The following is an 18,506-nucleotide window of genomic DNA, read 5'->3' as shown; positions in this document are numbered from 1 at the left end:
GCTTTGAAGGAAGGATGGGCAAGATTCCCTTCCCCTGGCCTCATGGGGTGTGCAGACAACTATCAGTAATACACTGAGAAGGATGGTAGATGTTCCATAGACAGAGATATGATTTAACTGAACTTCTTCATTACAACAATACTAAAAAAAAGCAAAATAAAGCAGGTGTGTTGAGTTTTTAAAGACATTTTGCTCTTCAATGAATACATAACAAAAAATTGTAAACAAGAGTTTCCAATTTTCAAAGTTTCTACTTTACTGCATTACAACTCCTCAAAAAACCAACAAAAAAATTGAACAACTATTAAGTATCATGTCATCTAAGGGATTTTAGGTATAATGGACATCCCAATAGCCAGAGCTCATGAGTATGCATGCAGTGTGTGGGGATATAAGGGCATTTCTCTGGTTCATACCTTCCCTTGGATCCTCAACAGCAGCTGTGACATCAAAAAAAGAGAATTAATTTGATAAGGGTTAGAATGACAGAGTCATATGCATATGTCAAAACTCAGCCATTGTACACTTAAGACATCACCGGGCACAGTGGCTCACATCTGTAATCCCAGCACTTTGAGAGGCCAAAGTGGGAGGATTGCTTGAACCATGGAGTCCAAGACCAGCCTGGGCAACATGGCAAAACCCCGTCTCTACAAAACTACAAAAATTAGCTGAGTGTGGTGGCTCATGCCTGTAGTCCCAGCTACTTTGTAGGCTGAGGTGGGAGAATCAATTGAGCCTGGGAGGTCGAGGCTGCAGTAGGCCGTGATTACGCCACTACACTCCAGTTTGGGTGACAAAGTGAGACTCTGTCTCAAAAAAAAAAAAAAAAAAAATTTGTAGTATCATTGTATGTACATTTCACCTCAAAAGTTAAAAAAAAAAAAAAAAACGCTACAAGTAAATTTTGAATTCTATTGATGTTGGGCATGCTGAAGCGTTTGGGGGAAATCGAATTGGTGTCTGCACCAATTCGAAATGTGTCAAAAATAAGACAGATTGATGGATGGAGAGCGAGATAGATGGAAATGTGATTAAGCAAGTGTGGAAAACGTTAACGACAGAATATAGGCGGTGGATAAATGAGTGTTTGCTGTAAAATTCTTTCAACTTAGTTCAAAATAAAGCCTTGGGAAAAAATTACAAACCAATAATGTAAAAGGGAAGGGAGATCTACCAGAACTGGGCCCTATCCCCATTCTATGTGTGACCTGGAGAAGTAACCTTTCTCTGGACCTCAGTGAGCCTAGCTGGTCTCTGCTGCACCTTTCATTATGAGCAATGACAGTACTGTGGTTTCACAAATCGGGGCATCTCCTGAGAGAGTAGCTGAGGAGGAACGGCTTTGAAGGCAGAGACTGCCCCCTAGTGGGCCCTGGCGGCCTAGTTTATAATAATTTTCTGTCTGCAATTGACGCATGGCTGGGCAATATTACACAAACCCCCATGACACAAGTTTACCTATATAACAAACCTGCACACGTATCCCCCCAAAGTTCAAATAAAAGTTAAACAGAAAATAAATATTAAGCTATCTGGATTTCTTTTCTTGTTTACATTGCCCTTTTTCTTCCCGATTCTTTTTTTTTTTTTTCCCGAGATGCAGTCTCACTCTGTTACCTAGGCTGGAGTGCTGTGATGCTATCTCAGCTCACTGCAACCTCTGCCTCCCGGGTCCAAGCCTCCCGAGTAGCTGGGATTACAGGCGTCCACCACCACACCTGGCTAATTTTTGTATTTTTAGTAGAGACGGGGTTTTGTCACGTTTGTCTTGAACTCCTGACTTTAGGTGATCCAGCCACCTCAGCCTCCCAAAATGCTGGGATTACCGACATGAGCCATCACACTCAGCCTCTTTGGTACTCTTTTTCTTTTGATGTGTGGATGTCAGATCTTAAGAAGGATTTAAATATCACAATATTGGGAGTACCTAAGGCTGTCAGGGAGATGTTTCAGTCTAAAAAGTTTCTGTATAACACAATATAATGGTAAGAATATAGAATGGGAGTTCCAAAGAGAAACATTAAAAAAAAAAAAAAAAAAGGTTCTTTCTGCTTTCTTTAAGAACACTCCCAACTTTTAGGAGATAGATATGAGGATGGACATGGCTAAGCATTTGGAGGTGGCTGTAATATAGATGGGAGTATAAATAATAGATGTCAGTTGTTATGTTGATAGGTAGATACTGAATTGAAAAAGCGTTGAATAAGATATTGTTGGCTGGGTGCGGTGGCTCACGCCTGTAATCCCAGCCCTCTGGGAGGCTGAGGTGGGCAAATCATGAGGTCGGGAGATCAAGACCATCCTGGCTAACACAGTGAAACTCCATCTCTACCAAAAATACAAAAAAAAATTAGCCGAGTGTGGTGGCATGCGCCTGTAGTCCCAGCTACTCGGGAGGCTGAGGCAGGAGAATCGCTTGAACCCAGGAGGGGGAGGTTGCAGTGAGCTGAGATTGCACCACTGCACTCCAGCCTGGGTGACAGCAAGACTCTGTCTCAAAAAAAAAAAAATTATTGTTGCATGTACGAACACACAGGCTTCATAAACCTTGGGAGCATTTTACAACTCTGATCTGGACATTGTATTGCCTGATCTCATGACACCTATGGGCATCATGACGTCAATACGGTTTCCTGGGATACTACAAATCCCACTGCTCCATGTCTTTTCTACATTGTCCAGGGAACAAGGGTGGTCATGACTCCAACAAGCGGGTCTCAGTCCCAGTAACACTTGCTGTTGACACTGGACCTGGTACTTAAGATTTTCTGCATGTTCTACCTCCCATAAGAATAATGGTATAAATTGGACAATCTGTTGACGTTCAGTTCCTGACTTTAGGAAGCATGATCTGGGGACCATCAGTGAAAGCCTTGTATCTATCTATCAGGATCCTCCAGGGGTTTCTCATTCATACATACAGCCATTGAGCCCATAAATATTTAGTGATGCCCACCTTGCTAGGTGCTGGGAGTAGAGTGGCAAGACACAGTCCCACCCTCATGGAGCTAATGCCTTGTGGCGAGATGCAGACATTAATCAAATCCAACATAAAATCACCCCTTTCACAAGGCCAAGCTCAGGTTACCATGAGTGTCTACGAAAGGGGGAAGTTGGAGGAAGCTTATTAGATGGTAAAAATGAACTGAGATCGAGAGGAAGAGTTAATTGCTAGAAAAAGAGAAGATGGCAATGGCAAATATTCTAAACAGAGAACAGAACACACAGATGTCTTATGGTGTGTGGCAGTCTGCAGAGGACCAAGGATTAAAAGAAAGGGGGAGGAGACAGTGAATGAGATCGCCATGTTAGATTTAGTCTGTTATAAAGACAATGGGAAACCATTGATGGGTTTTTAAAAGGAGGAGAACCGATCAGATTTATTCTCATCTTGACCTGCCAAAATACTAAGAACAGATATATGAGCTCAATTTCAGTAGCCGGGCAAGTTAGAAAACCTTTCACCTATAGAGATGCTGAGATTTCCAAAGAACATATGACACTCAGGGCAAACGGCAGTGTCCTGGGCTGATGGTCAGCGGAAAATCCTAATACTGACCATGCTTCTGGGGTCTGGATGAGGTGGGGCCATTCCACAAACACCACAAGGCCACTTCTGGCCTGGCACTGCTGGAAAGAACCCCGCACAACCTTTAGTGCTTTCTCCTCTCTGATCTGTCTGGCCAAGACCAAGGAGGAGGGGGCTGGAGTCCCAGCAATGAAACCAGGAAGGCAGTCAGGAGACCAAGGGAAACTTGAGTGTCCCGGGTGCTGTTGGATCCTGCCCAGCTCCCCTCCATGCTGGCCAATGCACCCATCCCCTGGGTGCTGTATATGATGGCTGTTAATGGCTCACAGTTACCCCTATGTCCAGATAACTGCCTTCAACTGCACAGAAGCCTCCTCACCTGGGAAGTTACTCTACCTTCCCACCTCCATCCCCAGCAGCCTACAGCAGTGACTGACTATATCAGCCAGCTCAGGCTGTCATAACAGAATACCATGGACTGGGTGGCCTAAACAACAGACATTTAGGCCGGGCACAGTGGCTCACACCTGTAGTCCCAACACTTTGGGAGGCCGAGGCGGGCAGATCACTTGAGGTCAGGAGATTGAGACCATCCTGGCTAACATGGTGAAACTCCATCTCTACCAAAAATACAAAAAATTAGCTGGGCATGGTGGCACGTGCCTGTAATCCTAGCCACTCGGGAGGCCGAGGCAGGAGAATCGCTTGAACCTGAGAGGCAGAGGTTGCAGTGAGCAGAGATCATGCCACTGCACTCCAGCCTGGGCGACAGAGCAAGACTCCGTCTAAAACAAAAAAAGAAAATAAGACATTTATTTCTTCACAGTTCTGGAGGCTGGGAAGTCCAAGATCGAGGTACCAGCAACTTCAATTCCTGGTAAAGACTCACTTCCTAGCTTGCAGACTGCCACCTTCTTGCTGTATCCTTCCTTTGGTGGAGACAGAATGATCTCTCTTTCTTCTTCCTCTTAGAAATCCACACACAAATCCCATTATGAGGACCCCACCCTCACAACCTCATCTAACCCTAATTACCACCCAAAGGTCCCATAGCTCCAAATACCATCACGTTGGGGGTGGGGCTTTAAGATACAAATCTGGGGGAGACACAAGTCATCCCATAGCACTGACTGACCTGGAACACGACAGACCAGCCCCCTTGCCTCAAGATGGGACTGATTGTGCTACAGTGTTTGGTACAAAATTCCACCAGATACCAGGCTGAAGAAGACTTCCATGGAGACCACACTCTCTCCGAGCTTTTTCCCTGCTCAAGGAAGGAAGCATGGTTCCTTCACTTCTCTTTTCCCATGAGCAGCCCAATAAATCACTGGAACAAAATCCCCATCTTAGCTCTATTTTTAGAGAACTCGGCCACAGCATCAGGGCTCTCTTCTATCATCCATCAATCAACAAGCCCGTGCTGAGTACAGGCTGCGCCCAGCATGGTGTATGGGCAATTGCAGGGCATTGTGACATGGGGCCAGAGGCCCAGGTGCTCACCCCTGCTCAGCATGTGACATTGGTCAGGGTGTTCAGCCTTGCTGAGACTTCATTTTCCCTTCCATAATGGCAACAACATGCCCTTTCCTGAATGGTCCGATATCAAAGCACTTGGAAAAGCACAAAGTGCTATTAAACTTCTTTATACATTTGCCTGTTCTGAACATCCCAAAGAAATGAAATCCTACAATATGCCAGGGTCTTACTATGTTGGCTAGGCTGGTCTTGAACTCCTAGTCTCAAGCAATCCTCCTGTCTTGGCCTCCCAAAGTGCTGGGATTACAGGTGTGAGCCACCACACCTGGCCTTTTTTGTTTGTTTGTTTTTCTTGTTTTTGTTTTATGAGACGGAGTCTTGCTCTGTCACCCAGGCTGGAGTGCAGTGGTGCAATCTCAGCTCACTGCAACCTCCACCTCCCGGGCTCAAGTGATCCTCCTGCCTCAGCCTCCCAAGTAGCTGGGATTATAGGCGTGCACCACCACACCTGGCTAATTTTTTTTATGTTTAGTAGAGATGTTGTTTCAACATGTTGCCCAGGCTCACTCCTGAGTTCAAGCGATCCACCCACCTTGGTCTTCCGAAGTGCTGGGATTATAGGCATGAGCCACTGTGCCTGGCCTATTATTTTTTTCTTTTTCTTTTCTTTTCTTTTTTTTTTAAACATCTTGTCTTAAGCCACCCAGTTTGTGGTATTTTGTTATGGCAGCCACAGCAAATGGATACACCTCCTATCAGTGTGTCCTGAGAATCAGGGGCTTGTGATCCAGGTTCTCGAAGTTCACAGCATATCTATAATTAAGGGGGAAGACTTTGACCTTGAACTTGAAGAAATATTGTGCTATACCACATCAGAACAAAGACTCCCTAAGGAATGACCATAAGAGGTGCCCTAGCCAAACCACAAAAGGAATAAATACGGTGGAGGGCATAGAGAAACGAAACGAAACGAAACGAAACAAAAAAGTAACCTACTATATAGTACTTTTGAGTCAAACAGACCTAGGTGAGGAAGTGTGTTTTCTGATGGGTAGAATGATAATAACTTACCTCATTTGAGTTGTTGAAAAAATGTAAATCGGATACTGCCTGTAAGTGCTTTTCACAATGATTAACACATTTTAAAAACTAAACACATCTTAGCTATTGTTTTATTATTATTGCAAATGGTGTGAGCTCTTGGAGTATAACTTCTCTGAGCCGTGGCTTCTTTGTTCATAAAACAATAATAATAGAAGGTCGGGCGCAGTGGCTCACAGCTGTAATCCCAGCACTTTGGGAGGCCGAGATGGGCAGATCGCTTGAGGTCAGAAGTTCTAGACCAGCCTGGCCAATGTGGTGAAACCCTGTCTCTACTAAAAAATGCAAATATTAGCCAGGCATGGTGGTGTGAGCCTGTAATCCCAGCTACTCAGGAGGCTGAGGCAGGAGAATTGCTTGAGCCCCGGAGGTGGAGGTTCCAGTGAGCTAAGATGGCACCACTGCACTCCAGCCTGGGCAACAGATAGAGTCTCCCTCTCAAACAAGAATAATAGCGATTTCACAATGTTGTGAAGGTGGAAAGCGATAATACGTAAGGTTTAGAGCACTGCACATCCCATGCGGTCCATAAATGTTGGCTGCCCGCAGTCATGCTTTGGAATGAGTGTAGTTCCCATAGAATGACACCAGAGGGAAGCAGAATCTCATATTTGTCTCACCAGCATCGGGCACCTCAATCAGTGGGGAAAACTGGCTTCCCTTGAACCTGAAACTGCGGGATTTCCCCTGGGGCCCCCAAGCTTCACACTGGGAGGCAGGCAACCACTTGGAGGAAAACATAATGCAATGGATTGCACATTTTCTAAAATCTCACTGGGCTTCACGAAATCTCAAGTTTAAAAGAATTATATTGTACAAGGATAAGTATTTTTCAGCTTTTACACAATTTACATAAAGCCCCTCCCCAACCCAGGGCTCAGTGCATCAGAGCTACTGAACCAGTCTGAGGCCTCAGAAACACTAATTTTTGCAAAATTAATCTCTTCCATGATCAATTTCCTGAGTTACCAACTCATAAACCCTTATTTATATTCATTAGATACATCAAGTCCCCAGTAGTTTGTCACCAGCCTTCGAGAAGAAATTCCTGCAAAGTTTTAGCTCCACTCCCAGCCAGCTCAGTGCTGGTTATACCGAGGCTTATGGCTGAGTATTCCTCAAGCCAGTGCAGCTGAGTTCCAATTTTGCTTGAACTTCCCATATCAGAGCCAAGTATGTCTTGAATGCTGGGATACACGAGTGACTGCCCCACCACCACCACCACCACCAGCCCCTCCTCTCACTGCATCTCCCAGCAGATTGTGCCATCCTGCTTTCTAATTATCATGAAATATTTTAGACATGCAGAAAATATAGAGAATAATAAAATTACAGTATAGCCACCATCAGGTTCAAGAAAGAAATATTTCAAATATGTGGAAAGCCCCTGAATTGCACCCTCCAACCCTCCTCCTTCCCAAGATATTATATTCTCCAAATTTGGTGTTTATCATCAAGACTCCATTTTTCCTGCTGGAAAAGTTTGGGGAAGAAGCAAGCTTCCCTTCTCTGCTATCTGAGTAAAGGAAATGCAACTACCCATCCCAAAAGATAACTAAAAAAGAGTGGGAAATGAGAAGGAGAGAAGGGAAGTGGAGGATCCTGAGGAAGTTAGAAGTCCAAGGAACTCAGACGTCTCCTCTCTGAACCCAAGCCAGCCTGGGGTGCTGATGGACGCAGCTTTGAGGATGTACAGTTTCTAAAGATCCCCCTGCTGCAGGGAGGGGCTGTCGTGGGCAGGGCAGTGGGCAGAAGCAGTGCCACACCCCCTCCCTGGTCCCTGGACTGCCCCACCCCTCCACCATTCTCCCCTTCTCAATCACACAGGTCAAGCAAGGTCAGGAGCCAGTGGAGCCCCAGGGCCACCTACCGAGGACAATGAGGACGTCCCTGTCGATGTGGGCCTGGATGTAGATGCGGCCGCGGCGCTCCGTGTGGTCCGTGCCACACAGGCTGGGAACGTTCATCACGCAGCGCTTGTGCACATTCATCATGCAGGCTGTGAGGGCAGAGAGAGGGGATGTGGCTTAGGCTGGCCCAGGCTGGGGGCTGCAGACATCGGCCCCACCCAGGACCGCTGAGCCCTTCCTATTTCCCTCCTTTGAGACAGCTGAGACACACGAGCCTGGCTGAGACCAACTTGCCTGCCAGGATCTCATCAGAAGGGATTCTCCAACTCTTCCCCTGAACCCTGATGGGCAAAGGAGGTAGAACTTGTCTGTTCCCCACCCAAGGCCAAGGGTGCAGTCTGAAGCAAGCACACCCCACGCCCCTTAAGGCTCTGAAGCCAGAGTCACCAACTTCAATGCTCACAGGCTGGCTGTGAGCTTCCTCACATGAGTGAGGAAAGCTAAGGGGGTGGCAGGGACTTGGCCAAGTGGGAAACAGAGCAAAAACATTCCCCATTTCTCAACATATGCAGGAATCTCGATGTGTACGTGACAGCTCTGATTTTTAAATATTGACAGCTAATAGGTTGGGTTCCCTGGAAAGAGTCTGAGACGGGGAGTTTTGAGCACAAGGTTTTTGAGGAGTGCTCTTGGGGGAAGAAGTTGGTTTGCCACATGGATGCAATCAAAGCTCATGTTAGGGGGAGCCCAGAGCTGAGATGACCTTCCAGAGTTGTTCCAAACTGAGACAAGAGGGCTGGGCACCGCAATCATCTGGTCGCCCTGGAAGAGGCATTATCTTGGGCAATTATGCAGGATAGGGCACTGCTGCGAACCACAGCTAGGGGATGGGGTGGGACCCTGAAGAGGGGGTCTGGGCTGGCCATAGTGTCCACCATAATTAATTACAAGGAAAAAGATTTAGAGCCGGGGCAGGGTGGATAAAATGTTCCTGTATGCTGAATTTGGCCTTCAGCCATCTCTCATGTTATAGGATATCCACTCCCTCTGTGCACTCCTCCGTAGAGTATCTGTGTCTATTTCAACGTGGTGGGTGATTTCTTCTAGGTCTTGAGCAATAATGCGCCAGGTGTGCCAGGAACCCAGGATTCTCCGGGGGGATACTAGTTCCATTTCGAGAAGCCAGAAGGAGAGGCCAAGTCACCCCATGGGCCCCAATTTCAAGGGATCTGGGGGCAAGGAACCCTTCTCAGACCACCCAAGTCCCAGAAGGCAGCAAGCCTATTACAAAAACTAGAAATGAGTTGTGGGGAGGGAAGGGAGAGCCCTCTGGGTCCTGAACACCAACCTGAGCTCCCACCCATCACTGTCTCTGAGGCAGGGACATTGTCCCTATATTAGGGCCCCATGTGTGGTAAGAGGAGCTGGTGTCCTGCAGGCAGAAGGCTCCAACCTCACTGTCCCCCCGTGGCTCTCGCCATGTTTCTGTGTCTGCCTCTCTGTTTCCATGTTGCTGCATGTCTCTTGTCTCTGCTGTCCCACTTCTGCACGTGGCTCACTGCCTTGGCCGTGTCTGTGAATCGGTCTGTTCCACTCTCTGCACTTGTCTCTGGCCTCTTTGTCTCTCCCCTTCTCCAGCTGTGTCTCTCTGCCTCTCTCCTCTGTGTCTCTCTGTGGCTCTCCATGTGTGCTTCTGTCTCTGTCTCTGGTCTTTCTGTCTCTACACCTCTGCATGAGCCTGTGTGATGGCATCTCTCTGTGTGTCCATGCCAATCATTTTATCTTTTCTTCTTCTTCTTTGAGAGTCTCACTCTGTCACCCAGGCTGGAGTGCAGTAGCGCGATCTCAGCTCACTGCAACCTCCACTTCCTGGGTTCAAGTGATTCTCCTGCCTGAGCCTCCCAAGTAGCTGGGATTACAGGTGCCCACCACTTCAACTGGCTAATTTTTGTATTTTTAGTAGAGATGGGGTTTTGCCATGTTGGCCAAGCTGGTCTCGAACTCCTGACCTTAGGTGATCCACCCACCTCAGCCTCCCAAAGTGCTGGGATTACAGGAGTGAACCACTGTGCCTGGCTTATCTGTTGGTCTGTGTGTCTGCCTGTCCCTCCTTTTGCCTGAGTCTCTCTCTAGCTGAGTCTCTCTGTAGCTTCCACACCCCACATTCCTCCCTGTGTTGGGATTGCATATGTCCATCTTTCCCCTGCTTCTGTGTCTGTCTAGGTGTGTGTGTTTCTTGCTGTCTCTCTTGCTCTCTACCACCCTATTCACCCTCACACTCCTCTCTTGTCACTCTCTGCCCTGTGACTTTCTCCCTCTGTCCTCTGGGCCTCAGGACCCTTGGGACAGCAGTACCACCAGCCTCATGACACCCAGCCTGCTGCAGACCAACAGGCCTGTGGGAGCCACCAGCACCTCCAGCGTCCCTGTAGCTTTGTGGCCATAGCTCTCAAAACCTGTCTGCTCCCCTGCCCCACAGGCCATCTGGGCCTTGGCCTCATAAAGAGAAGTCCTACCCCACCTGCCTTTCCTACCACATCCTGGCCAGAGAATGACGCTCTCTTTCCTCCTCCAGCACAAACCTGTGGGTGCTGCAGGGCCACAGGTCTTCTCCATGCAAAGAATGCATCAGCCCCACATCTCAGTGCTGAAAACAGTGGTGGTGCATGGCTGTAGAAATGCCCATGATTTGTTCATGCCTCCGGGTGTCAACAGCCATGGACTGTCCCTTCCCACACTGTGACTGTGCATCTCACATGCCACTTGCGTTGACCAGTGGATCAGGAGCAAAAGACACAAGTAGAGACTTGAAGTGTGTCTGCCAATGGGACTTGCCCTCCTAAGGAACTCAGGACCCTGTGACCTCCGTGCATGCAAACCCAGCCTAGCCTACTGAGGAGGAAAGACACGCGGTCTGGTCATCCCCATCACCCAGATGACAGCCAGCCATCCTCCAGGACATGTAGGTGAGGCCACCATGGCCCAGACAGCTCCCAGCCCACCTTCATCTGCTAATCCACCATGAACCAAGAGTTCACGCTTTATGAACATGCATGACATCAGCTGAGGCCAGCCCAGATTCAAAGGACTGTCTTGCAAAGTCATGAGCTAAAAAAATGTTTATTGTCTTCAGTCACAGTGTTTTGGGGTGGGAGGATCATTATGCAGCAACAGACAACTGGTACACCAGCCCCAACCAGGATGGGGGGAATGTATGGCAGACCTGGACCCCAAACCAAGCGGAAGCAGCCCTTCCCATTGCTTCTGCCATCAGCAGATGCCCCCAGAGAGAAAAAGTACTTACTGTCACATTTCATCCCCTGGTGGATGAGTCCATACAGCAGTGACCCACAGTGGTCACAAAACGTGGGGCTGGAGTACGTGTGGATCTTAAACTTGTGTTTGCTCCGGGGGTCCTGGAGCCAAGAGAAACAACAGAAGGAGCCAGCATCAGTGGAGCATGCCAAGGGTTCACCCTACATTGAGAGGCACTGGAGAACTCACCAAGAACTGAACTTGATCCCCAGAGGTCATTGTACCTGTTGGGACCATCGCTGGAGCCCTGTGCCCAGAAACGGTGCTGGATAAATAGTTGTGGAAGGAATGAAGGACAAAGACAGATGATTGCTCCCTTTGCAGCCCCATGCTCACTCACCCTGCCTGCAAACCCTCCATCTGGGCCTGCCTGGGAACCCAACCTACAGGTTCCTGCCTGTAGTAGGGTCTCCAGAGATGGGAAAACAAAGCGACAGACACATCATCTAAACAGGGCTCCTGACTTTTCTTTCTCCCCACCTTTATTCTCCAAGCATGCTTCTGCAGTGATCAAAAACCCAAGTCTGGATGTGAAGTCTCCCTGCTTAGAGACCATTGCCAGTTCCTCACCACTGACAGAATAGAGTACAAAGCCCAGTGGACAGTCTGCAAGTTGTGTCAGAGACTGCTGGTTTCCCACTGATATCCATTCTTCCCTTTAATAGTAGAACCCTCGAGTTTTAGCAGAGAGCATGGCTATCCAGATAGAGGCCATATTTCCCAGCGCCTCTTGCAGGTGCCGTCATGGTGCCGAGTTCTGGCCAATGGGATGTGTGTGCTCCATGGCCATTCCCTTCAAATGGAAATGCATACTTCCTTGAGCCTTTCCCTCTTCCCACTGGCTCAAAGATGGTGAGAACTGGAAGTCACCGTCCTGGACCCAAACTTGGAGCCACATGTGGAAAGGACAAAGCCACCCTACCAGCCTTGAATTTTGTCCCTTTGGGCTGACCTCTGAGAGAAAAACCTAATTTCTGCCTTGTTTAAGTCACTATATTTTGGGAGCTATTTTTCACAGAACCTTACATAATTTCCTAATCAATAAATATGCCCTTGATAGCCCGGCAGTGCAGTGCAGTGGTAAAAGGTAGACTTGGATAAACTTCCTGGGCTCTAAGCTGTGTGAGTTTGTGCAAGTTGTTTGATGGTTTTTTGTTTTCTTTTGTTTTTTAAGAGACATGGTTTTGCCCTGTCACCCAGGCTGGAGTGCAGTGGCACGATTACAGCTCACTGGAACCTTGACTTCCTGGGCTCAAGTGATTCTCCTGCCTCAGCTTCTTGAGTAGCTGGGAGTATAGGTGCATGCAACTATGCCGAGCTAATTTTTTTTTTTTTTTTTTTGAGATAGAGTTTTGCTCTTATCACCCAGGCTGGAGTGCAGTGGCACAGTCTTGGCTTACTGCAACCTCTGTCTCCTGGGTTCAAGTGATTCTTCTGTCTCAGCCTCCCGAGTAGCTGGGATTACAGGCACGAGCCACTGTGCCCAACCTGCACAGCTAATTTTTTATTTTTATTTTTTTTTTTGTAGAGAGGGGGTCTCACTATGTTGCCCAGGCTAGTCTCAAATTCCTGGCCTCAAATGATCCTCCTGCCTCAGCCTCCAAAATTGCTGGAACTCCAGGTGCACACCACCATGCGCGGTTAATTTGTTCTTTTTGTGCTTCAGTTCCCCTATCTGTAAAATGCTGATAATGCTAGTTCTCACCTTATAAGACTGTTGGGAAGCATAAATGAATGAACCTGTGTAGAGATCTTAGAACCACCTGGCACATAGCAAGCAGCATAAGCTTTTGCATGATTGTTATTACTATTTGGCTAAGGTGATCCCCAGCTAAGCCCCCTCCTCCCACCCACCCACATGCGCATGTACTATGTACATTCTCAGCACTCAGAGCGCACCCGTGCTCCCAAACAGGCCATGCCCTTTGTAAGCCTTTGGCTCTGCATTTCTTTCTTCTTGAAGAGATTCTTTCCTCACATAATCGGTTTTAGTTCAAGAGAACTCTTTCTGTAAAAGTTGCTTTCTCTGTTATACATTGCAGGCCAGGTACAGTGTCTCATGCCTATAACTCCAGCATTTTGAGAGGCCAAGATGGGAGGATCACTTGAGGCCAGGAGTTCAAGACCAGCCTGGGCAACATAGTGAGACCCCGTATCTACAACAGTAAAAAATTAGCCAGGTGTAGTGGCACATGCCTGTAGTCCCAGCTACTTGGGAAGTTGAAGTGGGAAGATCACTTGAGCCCAAGAATTCAAGGTTATGTGTGAGCTATGATTGCATCACTGCACTCCAGCCTGGGCAAGAGAGCAAGACTCTCTCTCTCTTAAAAAAAAAAGAAAAAAAGTACATGGCAAGGGGTTAATAACATGGGCCTTAGGTTCCAATCCAGGGCCGATCTGACACCCTAGCCTTTGGTACATGCTACCCGTTTCTTCCTTCCTTCATTCATCCATTCATATGTATTTATTGATGCTGCCACAGATGCCTCCTTTAAAATTGTATTCTAGTAACAGTGACAGAAAATGAACGTGTAAGCAAATAAACAGACATGCTACATAGACATTCTTTTATGTGCTGTTAATGTGATGAGTGTTTCTCCTAAGGAAACTGTTCTTTTCAAAATTTTAAAGTAATTCCATACTGTATTAGTCTGCTTTCATACTGCTATAAAGAACTGCCTGAGATTGGGTAATTTATAAAGGAAAGAGATTTAACTGACTAACAGTCAATTTTCTTGAGGCCGAGGAGGCCTCAAGAAACTTAAAATCATGGTGGAAGGTGAAGGGAAAGCAAGGCACCTTCTTCACAAGGCGGCAGGAAGGAGAAGTGCCGAGTGACGGGGGGCACGCCCCTTATAAAACCATCAGATTGCGTGAGAACTCACTCACTATCATGAGAACAGCATGGGGGAAACTGCCCCCAGGATTCAATTGCCTCCACCTAATCTCTCCCTTGACATGTGTGGATTATGAGGATTACAATTCAAGATGAGATTTGGGTGGGGACACAAAGCCTAACCATATCACATACCTACCAGAGTTGCTAAAATATTTGAAAACTAAAACCAACGATACCAAGTGTTACTGAAGAAAGAACATAAACTAGAACTCTCCTAGGACCCAGGAACCTACTTTTCGGTGAAATGAAAACATCCAGGCCGGGCACAGTGGCTTACGCCTGTAATTCCAGCATTTTGGGAGGCCGAGGCAGGCAGATCACTTGAGGTCAGGAGTTCGAGACCAGCCTGGCCAACATGGAGGAACTCCGTCTCTATTAAAAATACAAAAATTAGCTGAGTGTGGTGACACATGCCTGTAGTCCCAGCTACTTGGGAGGGTGAGGCACAACAATTGCTTGAACCTAGGAGGCAGAGGTTGCAGTGAGCCAAGATCGTGCCACTGCACTCCAGCCTGGGTGACAGAGCGGGGGAAAAGAAAACAACAACCATATCCATACATGAAGGTTTATAGCTACCTTACTTATAATAGCCCCAAACTGGAAAGGACCCAAATGTTGTTCGACGTGTGAATGGATACAGTGTGAGGCATCCACACAGGGGAATACTTTTCAGCAGTAAAAAGGAATGAACTATTGACACATGCAGCAGCATTCATGAACCTCGAAAGCATTCTGGTAAAATAAAGATGTTCAACACAAGTGTGGGTTCATTTCTAAATGTTCTGAAAAACACAAAACTATGGGGACAGAAAACATCAGTGGTTAAAAGGAGTTGGAGGTGGAAAGGGAATTAACTACAAAGAGGCAGATGCAGCAACTTTTTTTGTTTTGGATATTGGAGTGGTCTATATATTAACTGTGATGAATTTTACTTTATATTTTTAAAAGTGAATTTGTGGCCTGGAGCGGTGGCTCACGCCTGTAATCCCAGCACTTTGGGAGGCCGAGGCGGGTGGATCACCTGAGGTCAGGAGTTCGAGACCAGCCTGACCAATATGGTGAAACCCCGTCTCTATTTAAAATACAAAAATTAGCCGGGCATGGTGGCATGCACCTGTAGTCTCAGCTACTCAGGAGGCTGAGACAGAAGAATTGCTTGAACCCAAGAGGCAGAGGTTGCAGTGAGCTGAAATCACGCCACTGCACTCCAGCCTGGGCGACAGAGGAAGACTCCATCTCAAAAAAAAAAAAAAAAAAGGAAAAAAGTGAATTTTGGTGGGCACAGTAGCTCATGCCTTCAATCCCAACACTTTAGGAGGCCAAGGCGGGAGGACTGCTTGAGCTTGAACCCAGGAGTTTGAGACCAGCCTGGGCAACACAGTGAGACCCTGTCTCTACTGTATATATGTATTAAAGCCAGACATAGAGGTGCATGCCTGTAGTTCTAGCTACTAGGGAGGCCAAGGTGGGAGGATCACTTGAGCCCAGGAGTTCAAGGCTGCAGTGAGCTATGATCACACCACTGGACTCCAGCATGGGTGGGAGAGCAAGACCCTGTCTCAAAAAAATTTTTTTAAAGTGACTTTTACGTATATCTCAATAAACCTGACTGAAAATCCTCAGCCACTGCAGACTTTGGTTGCTTCCTCTCTTCTTAATGAGCTACAAAGTTTCTTTCATGACATTCCCACACTCTGCAGTGAGGCAGATGAAGTACTGGTCCTTGCAGAGCTCTGGACAGCCAAGTTTGAGAAGCGAGGTCTGCTCTGCTGTCGCCAGTGGGATCCTGAGCGCTCTCAGCTGCAGAAGGACCCCAGCAATCACCCGCCCTGCTCAAAGATTGAGGTGCTGTCCTAATAACAACAACAGGGCTTGGAAATCCCCCCACAAAAAACTAAGGGATCCGTTTTGGCAGCTTAACCAGCCATGTCTTTATCTCCGGACAGTGAGACTAAGTGAATACATAATGTTCCTATCGGAGTCCCCCTGCTCTGTGCCACAGAACAGTTCCCATTGTGCTTCTTGGACATTCACCTTAAAGTTGGGAATTCAGTGCTTCAAACCCACCTAAAAAGGAACACCTGTTCGAAAATCAAACACCACCTGTTCTCACTCATAAGTGGGAGTTGAACAATGAGAACACATCGACACAGGGAGGGGAACATCATACACTGGGACCTGTCGGGGGGTTGGGGACTAGGGGAGGCATTAGGAGAAATACCTAATGTAGATGACAAGTTGATGGGTCCAGCAAACCACCATGGCAGGTGTATACCTATGTAACAAAACTGCACATTCTGCACGTGTACCCCAGAACTTAAAGTATAATAATAATAAAAAAGGAATCCCTGTTCATGACTGGTATTGGCCTGTAGGAGAAGCTCAAGGTTCTCTTACACCCCTACTTAACCTCTAAGGAGGCAGAGTTGATTTAATTGGATGGATTCCAAGACACGGATTGGCCAGACCCCAGTGGTGGAGCTCGCATGGAGGTTAAAAGGCACCTTTGCCATCTTTCTCTTCTCCCTTACATCCTTCACCTCTCCCAGGATGCTGCTGGGTCCAAGTCTCATAGTATTGCCCTGAGACCCTTGGCAGAAGTGGCCTGAGCCAGCTCCTCTCCAAGACCTAGGACACATTCTGTCTCTACTCTTGGCTCTTGTGGTCCCTTCTGGGTTCTCTGATGTATTGATCTTACAGAGGCCAAGAGTTAGGTTTGAGTTCAGGTTTGAATTTCCTTAGTCCTACCTAGTAGAGAAGAAAGGAGTTCCTGAAGGCCTTGTGAGCTCTACTTTAAGATCTGGGGCAAAATCACAACTAATAATAAGTTGCCTCTGTTGGTTTTGCACTTTTCTTCATGTAAATATTTTCTTGAGACATCTCCAAGACAAGGATTCAAACATTTCTGACCAAAAATGATCCAGACCTTTCTCCATCTCAACAGTCTCTTAAACAAGAGGAGATACCAAGAGGCACAAAGAATGGGAAGGGAAAAGGAAGCACGTTTCTGTGTTTGTGTGTGTTTTGTTTTGTTTTGTCTTGTTGAGACAGGGTCTTGCTCTGTCACCCAGGCTGGAGTGCAGTGGTGCGATCATAGCTCACCGCAGCCTCCGCCTCCCAGGTTCAAGCAACCCTTCCACCTCAGCCTCCTGAGTAGCTGCGACTGAAGGCACATGCCACCATGCCTGGCTAATTTTTATTTTTTGTAGAGACAGGGTTTTTGCTATGTTGCCCAGGCTGGTCTCAAACTCCTGGGCTCAAGTGATCTGCCTGCCTCAGCCTTGCAAAGTACTAGGATTACAGGTGTGAACCACCACACCCAGTCTCAACACATTGCTTGAGAGCTGCATGTGTATGCTGGGTGTCTCACATGTACTCTCTCCAATCCTTATGACATGCTATGCAGAAGGTATCGTTTGTTCCCATTTTAGCAACAATGAAACAGATCCTAACTACAGAGTAACTTCACCAAGGCCACCCAGCTGGACCCTTGCAGAGATGGGGTTCACACCAAGTTCCCCTCCCTTCTCTCCTCACTCCCAACTTTACTCCATTGACACCTCATCTTCATGTGCAGCTAAATAGAACCTGACTCATTCATTCATTCACCTAGCAAATGTATACTGAGGGTCAAGTTCTTCCTAGGCATTGAGGATACAGTTGTGAACAAAAGAGCTTCTGCTTTCATGGAACTTATATTCTAAATCCTCTCCATCACAGCACTTAAACCACTGACTTATAAATGCATGCTTAATTGCATCTCTTCCACACTTCACTGCATGCAACGTGAGGAAATTTTGCTCATCGTTATACTCCCAGGGCATAAACTGTACTCGGCATATAGAAGATGCTCAATAAATACTTAATAAGTGAGAGTTAACATTTATCGAACATTTATTCATGCCAGGGACTATTTTAAAGGATTTATCAGGCATTAATGAATTTGATCCTCATAACAGCCCTATAAAGTACATACTACTTACTACCCCTGCTTTACAGATGAGGAAACCAAAGGACTAAGAGACGAAGTGTTTTGCCCGGGGCAAGCACAGCATTGCACACAGTGGTCAATGGGTTGTTGCGACAGCTGTAGGGCTGCAATCATCGCTGTTGGCCACTGCAAACCCCTGCACCATACACATGCTATTTTAGGAAAATGACTTCGAAGGGGTTGTGCAGCACAGATTAGAGCCAGATGAGTGACAGGAAAACCAATCAGCAAGCTGCAGGGAAACATTGACTTCTTATGGCTTATTTAGAGGCTGCTGGAGAGCTCCTCTGACCTCATTCCCCTCCCTCCGCTTTCATGAGGGATCATACTTGTAGGCAC

At 47.1% G+C, this 18,506-nt stretch overlaps 1 protein-coding gene across 3 annotated transcripts in view; it reads right to left on the bottom strand.

The window, feature by feature from the left end:
* The window catches only part of PRKCB (protein kinase C beta), a 386,780-nt gene that overhangs the window by 177,828 nt on the left and 190,446 nt on the right, over positions 1 to 18,506 (bottom strand). For 2 of the 3 annotated variants that reach the window (XM_002826246.5, XM_024233705.3), the window contains exons 4-5: positions 11,267 to 11,378; positions 7,983 to 8,111 (exon numbers count right to left, since the gene is read on the bottom strand). In XM_002826246.5, coding sequence (XP_002826292.3) covers positions 7,983 to 8,111; positions 11,267 to 11,378 — 241 coding nt within the window. The remainder of the gene's footprint in view (positions 1 to 7,982; positions 8,112 to 11,266; positions 11,379 to 18,506) is intronic. The other variant, XM_054533655.2, reaches the window with a different exon arrangement.

The sequence above is a fragment of the Pongo abelii genome, chromosome 18 (genome assembly GCF_028885655.2).
Source record: "Pongo abelii isolate AG06213 chromosome 18, NHGRI_mPonAbe1-v2.0_pri, whole genome shotgun sequence".
Classification (NCBI taxonomy): Eukaryota; Metazoa; Chordata; class Mammalia; order Primates; family Hominidae; genus Pongo; species Pongo abelii.
Note: the sequence above shows the minus strand (reverse complement) of the source record. Positions and strands in the feature narration are given on the sequence as shown.